The sequence below is a fragment of the Macaca thibetana genome, chromosome 7, assembly GCF_024542745.1.
Source record: "Macaca thibetana thibetana isolate TM-01 chromosome 7, ASM2454274v1, whole genome shotgun sequence".
NCBI lineage: Eukaryota > Metazoa > Chordata > Mammalia > Primates > Cercopithecidae > Macaca > Macaca thibetana.
In genome coordinates this window covers 135,296,078-135,314,021 of record NC_065584.1, presented here as the reverse complement: position 1 = coordinate 135,314,021, position 17,944 = coordinate 135,296,078, and the positions used below count along the sequence as shown (strand labels likewise).

Below are 17,944 nucleotides of genomic sequence, written 5' to 3'. Positions count from 1 at the left end.
ACTGTACAATAAAGGGATCAATTCATAAAAAGAATGTAACAATTAAAATATATATGTACCTGACACCAGAGCATCCAAATATATAAAGCAAATATTAGACCTAAAGAAGAGAAAGACCCTGATTCAGTAATAGTTGGGGGCTTCAAAACACTGCACTCTCAGCATTGAATGAATTATCTAGCACTTCAACGTTTATTGCAGAGCGCTATTCAAAGTAGCCAAGATATGGAATCAACCTAATATGGAATCAGCCTAGGTGTCCAACAACAGATGAATGGATAAAGAAAATGATGTAGTATATATACAAAGTGAAATACTATTCAGTCATAAAAACAAATGAAATCCTGTCATTCATGGCAACATGGATGAAACCGAAGGACATTATATTAAGTGAAATAAGTCAGGAACAGAAAGTTAAACACCACATGTTCTCTCTCATACGTGGAAACTAAAGAAAGTTGATCTCATAGAAGTAAAAATTAGAATACAGTATACTAGGGGCTAGGAAGGGTAGGGGGAAAGGGAAGAATAAGGTAAAGGATAAAAAATTACAGCTAGATAGAAGAAATAAGTTCTAGTGTTCTACACCACTACAGAATTACTATAGTTTAACAATAAAGTATTACATAGTCTCAAAAACTAGAAGAAATATATTGAATGTTCTCAACACAAAGAAATGATACATGTTTGAGATGATGGATATGCTAATTACTATTATCTGAACACTATACATGGATTGAAACATTACTATATTCCCCATGAATATGTATATTTGTCAATTAAGAAAATAAAATTTAAAAATAAATAAATAAATATAAGACCGCTCAAAATAAAAATGAAACTCACTAGTCCATAGTAACCAGGGTTGTTTTCTGAAAACTTTCCACAGATATGCTCAGACTAATATGTGTCAGCCTACCAGCACAGTGAACAACATGATACTCCTACCTTCAACTTTTTTCATATAGCCATAAAAAAGAATGAGATCATGTCTTTTGCAGGGACATGGATGGAGCTGGAGGCCATCCTTAGCAAATTAATGCAGGAACAGAAAACCAAATACTGCATGTTCTCACGTAAAAGTGGGAGCTACATGATGAAAACACATGGACACATAGAGGGAAACAACATATGCTGGGACCTTTCAGAGGGTGGAGGGTGAGAGCAGGGTGAGGATCAGGAAAACTAATGGGTACCAGGCTTAATACTTGGGTGATGAAATAAGCTGAGCAATAAACCCCCATGATACAAGTTTACCTATGTAACAAACTTACACTTGTACCCTTGAACTAAAAAGTTTAAATTAAAAAAAAAAAAAAAGTTTCCCATAAAGATCTTTATGTTAATAAATATATTATTCAAAACAAAAAAAGTTCTTCAAAATTTCAGTATAATGGCCAGTTGCAGTGGCTCACAGCTGTAATCCCAGCACTTTGGGAGGTCAACAATCACTTGAGGCCAGAAGTTTGAAACCAGCCTGACCAACAGGGTGAAACCCCATCTCTACTAAAAATATAAAAATTAGCTGGGTGTGGTGGCACCCACCTGTAATTCCAGCTACTTGGGAGGCTAAGGCACAAGAATCGCTTGAGCCTGGGAGGCAGAGGTTGCAGTGAGCCCAGATGGTGCCACTGCACTGCAGCCTGGGTGACGGAGCAAGACTCTTGTCTCAAAAAAATAAATAAATAAATTCCAGTATGACTACCATATCTTAGGTATTTGTGGATAGACAGCCTATATCTTCAGGAATATCTCTTGGCTAACTTTTTTTTCCTCTGGGTATCTGAAAACCTAGTCAGGGCAAACAAATCACAAGTGAATCATTAAAAGAGGAATAATAGAAAGTAATTATCTTTATTTATTTACTTATATGACTATAACATCAAAAATTACATCCCTACACTCTAGCTTAACACAAATCCATGAAAAATTACCTTTTTCCTGAGAAAGCTTTTCCTCCTGGCGTTGATGGTGAGGTTTGTAAGGCGCTGCACCCTGACTGAGTCCTTCAGCCACAAAACCATCCAGAAAAGATAAAGAAGCATCTACCTATATTAAAATTAAGCAAAAATTAGGAATTAAATAAATTTATCCTAAGTAGATTATACAGTCACATAAATAATTTTAGCCCATATATATTTTTAAAAATTCTAAATGAGAAATGAAAACTTCAATTCGGCCGGGCGCGGTGGCTCAAGCCTGTAATCCCAGCACTTTGGGAGGCCGAGACGGGCGGATCACGAGGTCAGGAGATCGAGACCATCCTGGCTAACACCGTGAAACCCCGTCTCTACTAAAAATACAAAAAACTAGCCGGGCGAGGTGGCGGGCGCCTGTAGTCCCAGCTACTCCGGAGGCTGAGGCAGGAGAATGGCGTAAACCCGGGAGGCGGAGCTTGCAGTGAGCTGAGATCCGGCCACTGCACTCCAGCCCGGGCTACAGAGCAAGACTCCGTCTCAAAAAAAAAAGAAAACTTCAATTCTAAAAATGCTACCTCACCCAGGCACGGTGGCTCATGACTGTAATCCCAACACTTTGGGAGGCCAAAATGGGCAGATCACTTGAGGCCAGGAGTTTGAGACCAGCCTTGCCAACATGGCAAAACCCCATCTCTACTAAAAATACAAAAAAATTAGCTGGGTATGGTCACACACCTGTAGTCCCAGCACAGCCACCACCCGGTAGGCTGCAGCAGAACTGCTTGAACCTGGAAGGCAGAGGTTGCAGTGAGACGAGACTGTGCCACTGCACTCCAGCCTGGGCAACAGAACAAGACCCCATCTCAAAAAATGAATGAATGAATGAATGAATGAATGAATGAATGAAAATGCTACCCAACTCTCTAGCTTTCCGAAACATCTATAATCAGATCACCTGCCTAGGAATCTAACAATATAAATCATTTGCACTTACTATTAATTTCACTGCAGTGAAGAATATATTTTTGAGCATCAAATATGTTACAGCATCCTATTAGGTTCTATACTTGAGACAAAGGAAGACACAGTTCCTACTCTGAGCAGAACTGTAACCCACCAGAAGAAACAGACATATATACTATGAGGTACGGTAACTGTAGTGGTTTCCTGCTGCAGGGGCTAAAATCAAGGCTTTGGCAGGGCTGCTTCCTTCTGAATGTACCAGGGGAATCCGTTTCTTGTTTCTTCCAGCTTTTAGAGACTGCCAGCATTCCTTGACTTGTGGCCACATCATTCCAATCTCTGCTTTTGTTTTTTCTTTGCCTTCTCCTCTGTAACCTCATTTCACTTTTATAAGGATCCTTGTGATTATATCATGCCTAGCTACATAATCTAGTATAACTGCCCCATCACAAAATATTTAATTTCATCACATCTACCAAGTTCTCTTTAATGTTTAAGGACAAGCACAAATTCCAGAGATTAAGACATGGACATCTTTGCAAGGGCCATTATTCAGCCTCCCACAGTGCCTTTGATTTAAATATCCTAATATAACTGAAAATTATTTTTCACAAAACTATGGAAAATTACTTAATTTCACCAGGAAAAGTGTTAGGAGAATAATTTTTAATGAATAAATAAGAGATGAAGAAAGAATGACAGGGAAAGGAGAAAAGAAGGAGATGAACAAAAACAATAAACAAGTGGAGAGAGCAGTGATGACCTCAGAAAGCAAAGATTTGCCTCTCCTGATTTAGCCAAGTATATACAAATAGCTCAGATAATTTAGAATAGCAAATAATTATCAAACATAAAAATGGCACCTCACTCTCTGAATCTGGAAAGGTTTTGCTTGAATAAGATTCTTAGGCTGCGCGTGGTGGCTCACGCCTGTAATCCCAGCACTCTGGGTGGCTGAGGTGGGCGGATCACCTGAGGTCAGGAGTTCGAGACCAGCCTGACCAACATGGTGAAACCCCGTCTCTACTAAAATACAAAAATGAGCCAGGCGTGGTGGTGGATGCCTATAATCCCAGCTACTTGGGAGGCTGAGACAGGAGAATCACTTGAACCTGGGAGGAGGAAGTTACAGTGAGCCGAGATCGTGCCATTGCATTCCAGCCTAGGTGACAAGAGTGAAACTTCATCTCAAAAAAAAAAAAAGATTCTTGAGATGAGGCTATGTCAACATCATTATCTTTTATTGGAGGAAAAGGGAAGTGTAGTTACTCCCTAGTATAATACTATGTGTAGCATATTCATTCATCATTTCAATAAACATCTCTGGAATGCCCACCAAATACTAAAGCAAGGCCTCTGCCCTTGAGGAACTACTGAAAGAACTAATGAAGAAATGTTCAAAATGAATACAAGCCATGAAAATCTGAGTCAAAATTAGTGGAAATATTACCCTTTTTTCTCTTTCTCAACTAATTTGAATAATTCTAATTACCTTTGAAAGTTTTCTAGACCAGGCACAGTGGCTCACATCTGTAATTCCAGCACTTTGGGAGGCCAAGGTGGGTGGATCACTAGGTCAGGAGTTCGAGACCAGCTTGGCCAATATGGTGCCACCCTGTCTCTACTAAAATTACAGAAAAAATTAGCCAGGCATGGTGGCGCGCACCTGCAGTCCCAGCTACTCGGGAGGCTAAGGCAGAAGAATCACTTGAACCTGGGAGGCAGAGGTTGCAGTCAGCCGAGATCACGCCACTGTACTCCAGCCTGGGTGGCAGAGCAAGACCCCATCTCAAAAAAAAAAAAAAAAAAAATTTTCTAATTTACACCTGAGGGAGATCATGATATGAAATAAAGAGAGTGAGTATTAAGTGAGAACTTTAGGTTAAAAGGGGTGGTGGCAAAAAGTAGGTGGGAAACTAAAAGGTGGGTGATCAGGCTCCAAAATGGTAAAGATTTTAACACATAGATAGACAAAATAAAAGGGAAAACCACTTTTTTTGGATTCTCAAATAGAGGAGGAATAAAATGACACAGAATTTCAAAGGAGATTAAAAGAAGATAGCCAAACATGTGGAGGTTCCTGAAAAGTGGCATGGCCACGGGGAGTATAAAAGCTCTGAGAACCTTCCTCCATAGCTTGCCCTATGCATCTCCTTCCTCTGTATCCTCTGCAATATAGCTTATAATAAACCAGTACGCTAATACAAATCAAGGAGGAAGTGTGGAATAATGCTAATGAGATATTGCCCAATTCATGAATCGCTACTAAAAATCAATTTGTGTGCGCCCCACTGCTGCCACCACCGGCATGTGTGCATGCCACCTCTGGAGGCCCAAGGACTGGCACACCCAATCCTGCCACTGCCAGGACTCATACACACTGCCCAGGGATCTAACAACCAGTATGCCCAGCCAACCACTGCTATCAGTGGTACACAAGGATCAATTCACCTAATGTTCTATCCTCAACAAAGCCTTTCTACAGCCTCCACTAACAACCACAGCCTAAGCCATTCTATTAGTCCGTTCTTGCACTGCTATAAAGAAACACTTGAGACTGGGTAATTTATTAAAAAAAAAAAAAGAAAAGAAAAGGTTTCATTGGCTCACGGATCTGCAGGCTGTACAAGAAGCATGATACTGGCATCTGTTCAGCTTCTTGTAAGGCCTCAGGAAGCTTTTACTTATGGAGGAGGGTAAAGCAAAAGCAAGCACATCACATGGTGAAAGCAGGAGCCAAAGGGAGAGTCCGGGGTGTGTGTGTGTGTGTGTGTCTGTGTGTGTCTGTGTGTGTCTGTGTGTGTCTGTGTGTGTGTGCGCGCGTGTGCGCGTGCGCACGTGTGGTTGGGGGAGAGGTGCTATACTTTACAATAACCAGATCTCTCAAGAACTCACTCTCTATCAAGAGGATAGCACCAAGCCATGAGGTATCTGCCTTCATGACCCAAACAACTCCCACCAGGCCCTAACTCCAACACTGGGGATTACAATTCAACGTGAGATTTGGGCAGGAGATCCAAACCATATCACCATTGAGGAACTCACAGACATCACTGATTATAATTATAGTTGAAGAAATCATTTCACAGTAGTAGAAATCATACTACTGTGCCCATCCAGAATCAAAGCCCAAGCACCTTGTTAACCAATACCACAGACACATCTATAGGGAGAGGTCTTTCCCTACTAAAGAGAATCCATAAACTTAGAACCACCTGCTATGATGCCAGATACACATATGTCAATGTGAGGACACAAGAAAAATAAGGCAAAGAAACATAACACCTTCAAAGGAACACAGTAACTCTCCAGTGGCAGATCCCAAAAAAAGGAAATCTATAAAATGCTTGAAAAAAAAATCAAAATAATGATCTTAAGGAAACTCAAAAGATACAAGAGAACACAGAAAAACAAAACAAAAATAAATCAAGAAAACAATTCATGATCTGAATGAGAAATTCAACAAAGAGGTAGACATCAAAAATTCTAAGAAACAAACAGAACTCCTAGAACTGAAGAATTCAATGAATGAAATAAAAAGTATAACCAAGAGCTTCAACAATAGACTAGATTGAGAAGGGAGGATCTCCAAATTTGAAGACATGTCTTTGAAATAAACCAGACAAAAATAAATAAATAAAACAATAAAGAAAGCATATGTCACATATGAGACAACATAAAGCAAACAAATATTTGGATTTTGAGAGTTTAAAGACAAAATGGGCTAAGGCACAGAAAACCTAATTGAAAAATAATAGCTAAAGACTTCCCAAGTCTTGCAAGAGATACAGACATCCATATGCAGGAAGCTCAAAAGAGCCTCAAAGAGATTCAACCTGGCCAGGTTGAATCCAGTACTGATTCTAAATAGGAAGAAGAGTATCTCTTTTGGAGAACTGCAGTGAAGATATTTATATCCTGTGACAGTCTCTTAATATAGAATAATTCAGGAATTTCTCTTATTTGTTGATTTTAAGACATACATATCTGGCGTACATATGATACTTTGATACATGCATAGAATGTGTAATACATAAATCAGTATTTAGGATATCCATCACCTCTAACATTTATCATTTGTGTTGGGAACATTTCAAATCTTCTCTTTATTTTGAAACATACAAATAATACACAATTATTACTAACTATAGTCACCCTACTGTGCTATCAAACCCTAGAACTTACTCTTCTTATCTAAGTATTTTACTAACCATTAACCAACCATTCTTCTTCCCTGTCCCCCGACCCTTTCGAGCTTCTTTATTCTCTACCTCCGTAAGATGCACATGTTTAACTTCCACCTGTGCATAAAAACATGTAATATTTGACTTTCTGTGCCATGCTTATTTTACTTCATAGTGAAATAAGTCCCATCTATGTTGCTAGGATATTACTTAGCTGAATAATATTCCGTTGTGTATACATACCATATTTTCTTTATCCATGTGTCCACTGGCAGACACTTAGGTTGATTCCATATTTTGGCTATTGTGAATAGTACTGCAGTGAACATGGGGGTGCAGGTATACCTTTGAAATAATGATTTACTTTCCATTGGATAAATACTCAGGGGTGGGATTGCTAGGTTTTACGGTAGTTCAATTTTTTTTTTGAAAACTCTCCATACTATTTTCCATAATGGCTATCTTAACTTACATTCCTTCTAACAGTGCATGAGTTTCCTTTTTTCTGCATCCTTGGCAACATTTGTTATTTTTTGTCTCCTTGATAATAGGCATTGTAACTGAAATAAGATAATATGGTGGTTTTGATTTACATCTCCCTGATTTGTGATGTTTAGCATTTTTTTGTTTACCTGTTGGCCATGAAATGTCTGTTGATGACCTTTGCCCACCTTTAAATGGGATTTTTTTTTTTTTTTTTTTTGGCTGTTGAATTGAGTTCCTTATATATTCTGGATATTAGTCCCTTGTTTGTAAATATTTTTTCCTAGTCTACAGATTGTTTCTTCACTCTATTGATTGTATCATTTGCTGTGCATAAGCTTTTGACCTTAATACAGTCCCATTTGCCATTTTTGCCTTTTTTGCCTGTGCTTTTGAAGTCTTAGCCACAAATCTTTGCCTCAACCAATGTCCTAAAGCATTTCCTGTAAGTTTTCTTCTAGTAGTTTCATAGTTTTGGATCTTACATTATTTAATTCATTGAGTTGATTTTTTTATATGGTGAAAGATAGGGATCTCGTTTCATTATTCCGCATGCTGATATCAAGGCTTTTCAACACTATTTATTGAAGAGGCTGTCATTTCCCCAGTATATATTCTTGGCACTTTGACTGAAAATCAGTTAGTCATAAATACACGAATTTTTTTTCTGGGTTCTCTCTGTTCCATTGGTTTGTATGTCTTTTTTTCATACTAATACCATGTTGTTTTGGTTACTACAGCTTTGTAGTGTATTTTGAAATTGGGTAGTGTGATGCCTCCAGCTTTGTTATTTTTGCTTAATATTGTATTGGCTATTCAGAGTCTCGTGGTTCTCTACAAATTTTAGGGTTGTTTTTTCTATTTCTGAAGATTGTCATTGGTATTTTGATAGTATACTGAATCTGTAGATTGCTTTGAGTAATATGGGCATTTTAACAATATTCATGTGATCCATGAGCAAGAGATGTATTTCCATTTGTTTCTATCCTCTTCAGTTTCTTTTATCAGCGTTTTGAGGTTTTCCTTGCACAGGTCTTCCACCTCCCTGGTTAAATTTATTCCAAGTATTGTATTTTTTTTTTTTTTTTTTTTTTTGTAGCTGTTGTAAATGGCATTACTTTTTTTTTCCAGCTAGTTTGTTATTGGTGTATAGAAATGCTACTGATTTTTGTATGTTGATTTTGTATCCTGAATCTTTACTGAATTCTTTTATCGGTTCTAAGAACTTTATGTTGGAGTCTTTAGGTTTTTGTATATGTAAGATCATGTCATCTGCAAAAAGGGACAATTTGACTTCCTCTTTTCCAATTTAGATCCCTTTATTTCTTTCTTTTGCCTGATTGCTCTGGCTAGGTCTTCTAGTACTATGTTGAATAGGAGTGATGAAAGTGGGCATCCTTGCCTTTTTCCAATTCTTAGAGGAAGTGCCTTCAGTTTTTCCTTATTCATTGTGATATGGGCTTTGGGTTTGTCATATATGGGCTTTATGATGTTAAGTATGCTTTTTCTATGCTTAATTTCCTGTGAGTTTTTATCATGATGGGATGTTGGATTCTACCAAATGAATTCTCTGCATCTATTGAGATGATCACATGGTTTTTGTCCTTCATTCTGTTGATATGAAGTATCACATTTATTGATTTGTGTATGCTGAACCATCCTTGCATTTCTGGGAAAATTCCACTTGATCATAGTGTATTATCTTTTTGATGTGTTATTGGATTCAGTTTTCCAGTATTTTGTTGAGAATTTTTGCTCCTATGTTCATCTGGGATATTGGCTTATAGTTTGTTGTTGTTGTTGTTGTGTCCTTGTCTAGTTTTGGTATCAGGGTAATGCTGGCCACATAAAACGAGTTAGGAAGAATGTCCTCTTCTTCAATTTTTTTGGACTAGTTTAAGAACAGTTGGTGCTAGTTCTTCTTTATAAATTTGCTAGAATTCACTTGTAAAGTCGTCTCGTAAGCTTTTCTCTGTTGGGAGACTTACCATTACTGATTCAATGTCACTATTCATTCAGGTTTTCTATTTCTTCCTCGTGCAATCATGGTAGATGTGTCCAGGAATTTATTTGTTTCCATCAGGTTTTCCAGTTTGTTAGTGTACAGTTGTTTATAATCATCTCTAATAATCATTTGTATTTCTGTGGTAGCCATTGCAATGGCTACTTTTTTGTTTCTGGTTTTACTTATTTGAATCTTCTCTCTTTCTTGATTAGTGTAGTCAGCAGTTTATCAATTTTATTGTTCAAAACAACCAACTTTTTATCTCATTGATTTTTTTTTTTTGTATCTTTTTTAAGTTTCCATTTTTTTACTTCTGCTCTGATCTTTACTATTTATTTCCTTCTACTAATGTTGACTTTGGTTTCTTCTTCCTTTCTAGTCCCTTGAGGTGCATTATAAGGTTGTTTGTTTGAAATCCTTCTACTTTTGTGATACATGTGTTTATTGCTATAAACTTCCCTCTTAGCACTGTTTTTGCCATATTACATAGGTTTTGGTAAGTTGTGTTTGAATTTCCATTTTTATTAGATTCAAGAAAAGTTTTTATTTCCTTATTTCTTCACTGACCTAATTGTCACTCAGAAATATATTGTTTTGATTTTCATATATTTGTTCAGTTTCCAAAGTACCTCTTATTATTGATTTCTAGTTTTATTATATGCAGCTTGAGAAAATACTTGCTATGATTTTAATTTTTTCAAATTGTTGAGACTTTTTTGTGGCCTAACATATGGTCTGTCCTGGAGAATGTTCCATGTGTTGAGAAGAATGTGTATTCTGCAGCTGTTGAATAAAATGTTCTGTAAATATCTGTTAGGTCCATTTGGTCTAGAATGCAAATTAAGTTTGACGCTTCTTTGTTGATTTTTCTGTCTAGATGATGTGTCTTAATCTAAAGTGATGTGTCAAGGTTTCCAACTATGATTGTATGGGGTTCTACCTCTCTCTTAAGCTTCAATAATATTTGTTTTATATATATTTGCTTCAGTGTTGGGTGCCTATGTATTTACAAATGTTATATGCCCTTGGTGAACTGATCCCTTCATCATTACATAATGACATTTCTTGTCTCCTTTATATTTTTTTCCAAGTCCATTTTGTCTGATATAACATTAGCTACTCTTACATGCTTTTGGTTTCTGTTTGCATGGTTATTGTTATTCATCCCTTCATCTTTACAGGTGAGTGAGTTTCTTATAGGCAGCATACAGCTGGATCTTGTTTTGTTATCTATTCAGTCAGCCTATATATTTTAATTGGGGACTTTAACTTGTTTTCATTAAAGGTTGTTATGGATAGTCGAGGACTTACTCCTGTCATTTTGTTGATTGTTTTATACATTTTTTCCTTTCTTCCTTTTTCACTGTTTACCTCTATGGATTTTGTGTGTGTGATGATAATATTTGATTCCTTTTTCTTTCTCAGTTGTGTATCTGCCTTACCAGTGAGTTTTATACTTTCATGTGTTTTCATGTTGGAAGTTATCTTTTCACTCCCAGATGTAAGACTCCCTCAAACATTTCTTTTAGGGTTGGTCTAGTGGGGATGAATTCCCTCAGTTTTTACCCGTCTAGGAAAGACTTTATTTCTCCTTTATGCTGTGTAGAGTATACTTACTTGTCTAGCAGTTTCTGGGTTTTTTTTCCCAATGCTTTGAGTGTATCTTCCCATTTTCTCCTTGCCTATAAAATAAGGTTTCTGCTAAGAAATCCCTATTAGTCTGATAGGGATACTCTTATATGTATGACTTGATACTTCTCTCTTGCTGTTTTTAGAAATCTCTCTTTATAATTTGACTTTTGTCAGTTTGACTATAATGTGCTTTGGTGAAGACCTTTTTAAGGTTGAATCTTTTTTTTTTTGAGATACAGTTTCACTCTTGTTGCCCAGGCTGGAGTGCAATGGTGCAATCTCTGCTCACTGCAACCTTTGCCTCCCAGGTTCAAGCAATTCTCCTGCCTCAGTCTCCCGAGTAGCTGGGATTACAGGCATGCACCACCATGCCCAGCTAATTCTGCATTTTTAGCACAGATGGGGTTTCTCCATGTTGGTCAGGCTAGTCTCAAACTCCTGATCTCAGGTGATCCGCCCACCTCAGCTTCCCAAAGTGCTGGGAGCTCTCAGATTCCGTCATACTAATGTGAGAAAGAACTCCAACATTCACCTTAAATGCTGCAGAAACCACATTTTGATATATTCCTGATATGTCACAAATGCAAGAATTACTCTATATTTAATGACAACGCAATTTTTAAAAAGATGGAACACCAATGTCTTACCGCCAAGTCTTCACAACTTCTGTCAACTGGAAGCAAGCTCTTCATAAGTTCCACATTCTCATGCAAATGTTTTAATTCAAATGCATGTTGTCTCATACAAGTATCCAAAGATATGGTAAATTCATGGATTAATCTCTCAACTGTATCAGAAGAGTGTGCCTGAGGTGTCAATTTGGTCACAGCAGCAATTAACCAGGTTTTTGTTTCTGAAGACACAGAGTCATTCATAAGTAACCTATAGAGCTTAGCTATAACTTCCGCTGGCGTTTCCTTATCTAAGAGGTAGGAATATTCCCCTAATACCTGTAAATAAAACAAAGTGATACTTATATAGAAATATCAAGTTATACAGTAGACTATACTCAAATCTAAACAAAGTGCCTACTGCTAGAGTGAATTTAAAGTAGATTAAACATCCTCTCATGGTGAAAAAATTATTAAAGACACAACTGTATATTTTAGGTTCAAAATTATACCAATAATTCAAAATGGTTTTCCCCACCATTGTCATTAACAATATATAAAGCAGGATACCTTTACAAGTTTCTGAACTTCTGGAGTTGGTTGTTGGTTTTTATAAGCACTATCACACCCTGTTATTATTTTCCAGTAAGCATTTAAATGATGATTCTCATGTAATGATGGTGTTTACCACATAGTAAGAGGCACTTAAAGTGTTTCATAAAAATACAGATTTCTAGGCTTTATCCCCAGATATTCTGATTTAGTATGCCTGTGGTCCCCAAGGATATACATTTGAATATGCATCAGCTGATTCTGATGTAGACAGTTAACAGAAGAGACTTTAAGAAACACTTATTGGCCAGGCACGGTGGCTCATGCGTGTAATCCCAGCGCTTTGGGAGGCCGAGGCGGGTGGATCACCTGAGGAGTTCGAAACCAGCCTGGCCAACATGGTGAAACCCCGTCTCTAGTAAAAATAAAAAAATTAGCCAGATGTGGTGGCACACGCCTATAGTCTCAGCTACTCGGAAGGCTGAGGCAGGAGAATCGCTTGAACCTGGGAGGCAGAAGTTGCAATGAGCTCGGATCATGCCACTGCACTCCAGCCTGGGCAACACAGCAAGACTCCATCTCAAAAAAAAAAAAAAGAGAAGAAACGCTTATCTGTGTCACACATCTAACTTAGGTGACATACAATCCTGTAAGTGAAAGAACTGATAGGGACAGGAGGCAGAGAAATTCTAGGCAGAAAAGGGGGGGGGTCCCTGGTGAAGCCCCACCCGCAAGCCAAAAAGCCTGAAACCATGGCCCAAAGTGAGAACTTATATCCATATCCCTATTTTCCCATTCAAATGTTGCCTTTTCCTAAATCACCCATGACCCTGCCCTGCCCTGCCCCATCCTGTGCCTATAAAGACCCCAGACTCAGCCAGCATAGAGGAAGAAGCAGCTGGATGTCGGAGAGAAGCGGCTTTACTTCAGAGGGACAGCTTGACAGCGTAACTTCAAAGAAGAATCCAGCCAGAGATGGCTGGACTTCTGGAGAACATTACCTTTGCCGCCCCAGTCCCCCTGTCAGCTCCCCTTCCTGCTGAGAGCCACTTTCACCGGCAACAAAATCCCCTGCATTTATTATCCTTCAATTCATTCATGTGACCTCATTTTTCCTGGACACCAGACAAGAGCTCAGGAGTGAGTGCAGATACAAAAGGGCCCACTGAGCTGTTAACACTTAAGCTGTCTGCTGATGGCAGAGCTAAAAGAGCAGTGTAACACGCTCACTGGGGCTTCAGGAGTCGCAGGTACTCCCCACTAGATGCTGCCATGGGGCGCACACAGAGTTTTGCTCCTGCCAGAGCCCAAAAGCACTCCCTCTGCCTCCCGCACCCACTCACCTGCATGCTCACCCTCCCGCGAGGGGCTGAGAGCTGCAGGATGAGTAAGTGAAGCACCTGTCTCAAAGCCTACAAAGGGGTCAAGTTTTCTTATTTTAGAATCATTAATAAACTGATAATTCAGGAAGTATGAAATCTTTCTGATATGGTTTGGCTCTGTGCTCCCACCCAAATCTCACTTTGAATTGTAATAATCCCCCACATGTCAAGGGCAGGACCAGGTGAAAATAACTGAATCATGGGGGCAGTTTCCCCTGCTGCTTTTGTGAGAGTAAGTTCTCACGAGACCTGATGGTTTTATGATGGGCTTCCCCCTTCACTCAGCCTCATTCTCTCTCCTGCCACCCTGTAAAGAGGCTTCTGCCATGATTTTAAGTTTCCTGAGGCCTCCCCAGCCATGTGGAACTGTGAGTCAACTAAACCTCTTTTCTTACAAATTACCCAGTCTCGGATATTTCTTCATAGCAGCGTGAGAATGGACTATTACGCTTTCCTAAATGGTGTTTATGGAATAATTTCATGTCTTTGGTATAATATCGGTACCAGCAAGAAAAGGAGGCTGGGTGATAGGCAAGGGAAAATGTATAGCTAGCAAGAAGGAAGAGAAGAAAAGGCAAAATAAATAGGACTAAATGAGTTCAATCCTTAAACAGTATGATTATTTTTAGGTGGTTTTAGAAAAAATGGAAGGTAGCTCCAGAAGAACAGGTAACAAAAGTACCAGTTCAAAAATCAATGGTAATGGATGTCTGCTTCGGGGAAGATGGAGAAGACGTATTTATCCCTATTCTTCCTGCTAAGTATACCTAAAAACCCTTGATATTATATATAAAACATACAGCAGATTATCTGTTGTTTCATTTACCCCAGACTGGATATGGAGAGCCAGAAACCTGGAAATGCAAATGGGCACAGACAAAAAGCCCCAAGAGGAGCCTGCCCTCTAGTCAATAAGCCAAGAGGACAGAAAACTTTCAGACAATAACCCTCCTACTCCAGCCAAATACCACACAGAAAAATCTGCAGCCCCACCCATACCAGCAAAGGCAGAGTAGAGAATCAAGACTTCTACCCTCACCAGGCTACATGAGGTACCGCAAACTCCCCAGCAGGGTGGGAACTGAGAAGGCTGAGTGAGGAGTCAGGACTTTCATCCCCACTGAGCTGTAGAGAGGCCTACTCCCCTGCAGTGTCAGTAGAGACTGGGCAGGGAGCCTGCACTTCACCTCCACCGAGGAGAAATGCAGTGCCCCTGCCTTTCTCTGATGGGAGTGTGTCAGTGGAAACCTGATGGAATCAGGATTTTCCCCACTGTTCAGCAAGCCACCCCCTCACAGTGTCAGTGTAGGCCACAGAACTGAAAAGGTCAATAGCCTTCTCTCAACAATTAATAGGACTAGACCAAGAATCAGCAAGGATATAGAAAAACTCAACAACACCATCACAACAGACTTTACAGAACACACCACACAGAAAAAGCAAAATAGATATTTTTCAAGCAACCCAGAACATATACCAAGATAGACTGTGCCTTGAACTGTAAAACAAACCTCAAATATGAAAGAACTGAAATCATACATAGTATTTTCTCTAATCACAATGAAATCAAACTAGAAATCAGTAACAGAAAGATAACAGAAAATTTTCTAAACACTCAGAAACTAAACAATACTTTTCTGAATAATCCATGACTCAAAGATAAGTCCCAAGGGGGAAAAAAAACCAAAAAACAAACAAACCAAAAAAAAAAAACACTGAACTATTGAATGAAAATTCAGTCAAGAGATTTTTCTTTAAGAAAATTGAATTTGTAATTTAATAACTCCCCTAAAAATCTACAAGTCCAAATGGTTTCACTGGAAAATTCTACCAAATTTTTAAAGGAAAATTAACAGCAACTTTATGCAAATTCCTCCAGAAAACAGGAGGGCACATTCCCAAGTCATGTTATGAAACTAGTATTTACTTTGATACCAAAACTGGAATACCACAAAAATGAAAACTACAGACCAATAGCCCTCATGACACTAGATAAAATTCTCAACAAAGTCTCAAGAAATCTACAAGAACACTCCTAGAACTATTAAGTTAGTTCAGCAAGACTGTAGATTACAAGCTCAAAATACAAAATCTATTGTATTTGTATATACAGTTGGCCCTCTGCATCTAAAGGGAATTGGTTTCAGGACTCCCTGTGGATGCCTGAATCCGAAAATAGTACTGAACCCAACTGCCATCAATTGGAAAATGCTTCTGATCATGTCTTACACTCACAAATTTAATGCCTTTTCCATCTTAACTAAGATCTCACCATGCACTGTGACCATAACTTTTCTAGTGTAAGGTATGACAGCAAAACTAACAGGAGTTTTTTTTCCTTCTTCACAATTTCACAGAGACAATTTCCCTTCTTACTGTAGAATTTTACAACCTCAGCATATGTTTCTTTTCTCAATAAGTCAAGAACTTTCACCTTTTCACTTAAAGGAACCATTTTTATAGCTTCTCTTTGGCATATCCAAATTGCCAGCATCACAACTCTTGTGCTGTGGGACCATGATTAAGTAAATAAAGGTTACTACAATATAAGCACTGCAATAATGCTACAGTTCATCTGAAAACCTAGACAGCTACTGAGTGACTAACAGGCAGGTAGTGTATACAGCATGGATACACTGGACAAAGAATGATTCAGGTCCCAGGTGGGGCAGAGCAGGATGAAGTGGGATGGCTCAATATTTCATCATGCTACTCAGGACAACACATAATTTAAAACTTATAAATTGTTGATTTCTGGAATTTTCCATTTAATATTTTCAGACCATGACTGGCCACAGGTAACTAAAACTGCAGAAAGCAAAACAACAGATAAGGGGACCTACTGTACATGACCTGTACGCTGTAGAAAGAAAGAAAAGACAATCTAAATTAAGTGGAGTGACATGCCACATTCATGGACAAAAAAAACTAATGGCCACAAAACCAATAATCAATTCAGGAAGGATCATCAACACTAAAGCCACTGAAGATAAATGAGGAAAAGATATTTGCATAGCCTGATAGAATCACCTGACAAATTAGTTATAAATTACAAAAAGGAAAGATACTTTTACAATGCAAAGATCTGGAGGTCACCTTCTTTTTTTTTCTCCATTTGGTAGAGACTGGGTCTCACTTTGTTGCCCAAGCTGATCTCAAACTCTGGCTTCAAGCAATCCTCCCACCTCCCAAAGTGCTGGGATCACAGGCATGAGCCACCGCACCAGGCCACCATCTTAACCCAAACTTATAAACTTACAATCACCAATAAGTGGACAAACTGACATTATATATATCCTGATATGATACAGTAGGAAATACACAACATTGCCTAGGCAGTATTCTCACTAAAAATGTTTAACCTGAACAAAAATAATCAGATATCCAGAATGTAGGACCTTCTACAAGTGAACAGCAGTCATCCAAAACAAACAAAAAAATCAGTCATAAAAACCAAAAGAAAGCGGGGTTCATTACAAATTTTAAAAGGCTAAAGAGACACAAGTAAAGGCAATTTGTGATCCTCATTTTTTTTTTTTTTTTTGAGATGGAGTCTTGCTCTGTCGCCCAGGCTGGAGTGCAGTGGCACGATCTCGGTTCGCTGCAACCTCCACCTCCTGAGTTCAAGTGATTCTCCTGCCTCAGCCTCCCGAGTAGCTGGGACTACAGGTGCATTCCACCACGCCTGGCTAATTTTTCGTATGTTTAGTAGAGACGGGGTGTTACCATGTTGGCCAGAATGGTCTCGATCTCCTGACCTCGTGATTTGCCCGCCTCAGCCTCCCAAAGTGCTGGGATTATAGGCATGAGCCACCGCACCCGGCCTCTTTACACTTCTTAGGTATGATAACAGTTTTATAGTTATGTCGTTCATAGAAGATTCACGCTGAGGTTCTAGGGGTGAAGTGCCACAATGTCTGCAATTCAATTCTAAACAGCTCAGCAAAACAAACTGTATATACGTAGACCTAGATATACCTATAGATGCAGATATAGTAAAACAAATGTAGTTAAAAGTATTTAACTGGGCTGGGTGCGGTGGCTCACACCTGTAATCCCAGCCTTTTGGGAAGCTGAGGCGGGTGGATCACCTGAGGTGGAGAGTTCGAGACCAGCCTGGCCAACATGGCAAAACCCCATCTCTGCTAAAAATACAAAAATTAGCCAGGAGTGGTGGCATGCGCCTGTAATCCCAGCGACTCAGGAGGCTGAG

The 17,944-nt window shown here is 38.8% G+C and overlaps 1 protein-coding gene across 2 annotated transcripts in view; it reads right to left on the bottom strand.

The window, feature by feature from the left end:
* Window positions 1-17,944, bottom strand: part of AP4E1 (adaptor related protein complex 4 subunit epsilon 1) — a 90,321-nt gene that overhangs the window by 32,070 nt on the left and 40,307 nt on the right. For both annotated transcript variants that reach the window (XM_050797131.1, XM_050797130.1), the window contains exons 14-15: window positions 11,834-12,136; window positions 1,935-2,049 (exon numbers count right to left, since the gene is read on the bottom strand). In XM_050797131.1, coding sequence (XP_050653088.1) covers window positions 1,935-2,049; window positions 11,834-12,136 — 418 coding nt within the window. The remainder of the gene's footprint in view (window positions 1-1,934; window positions 2,050-11,833; window positions 12,137-17,944) is intronic.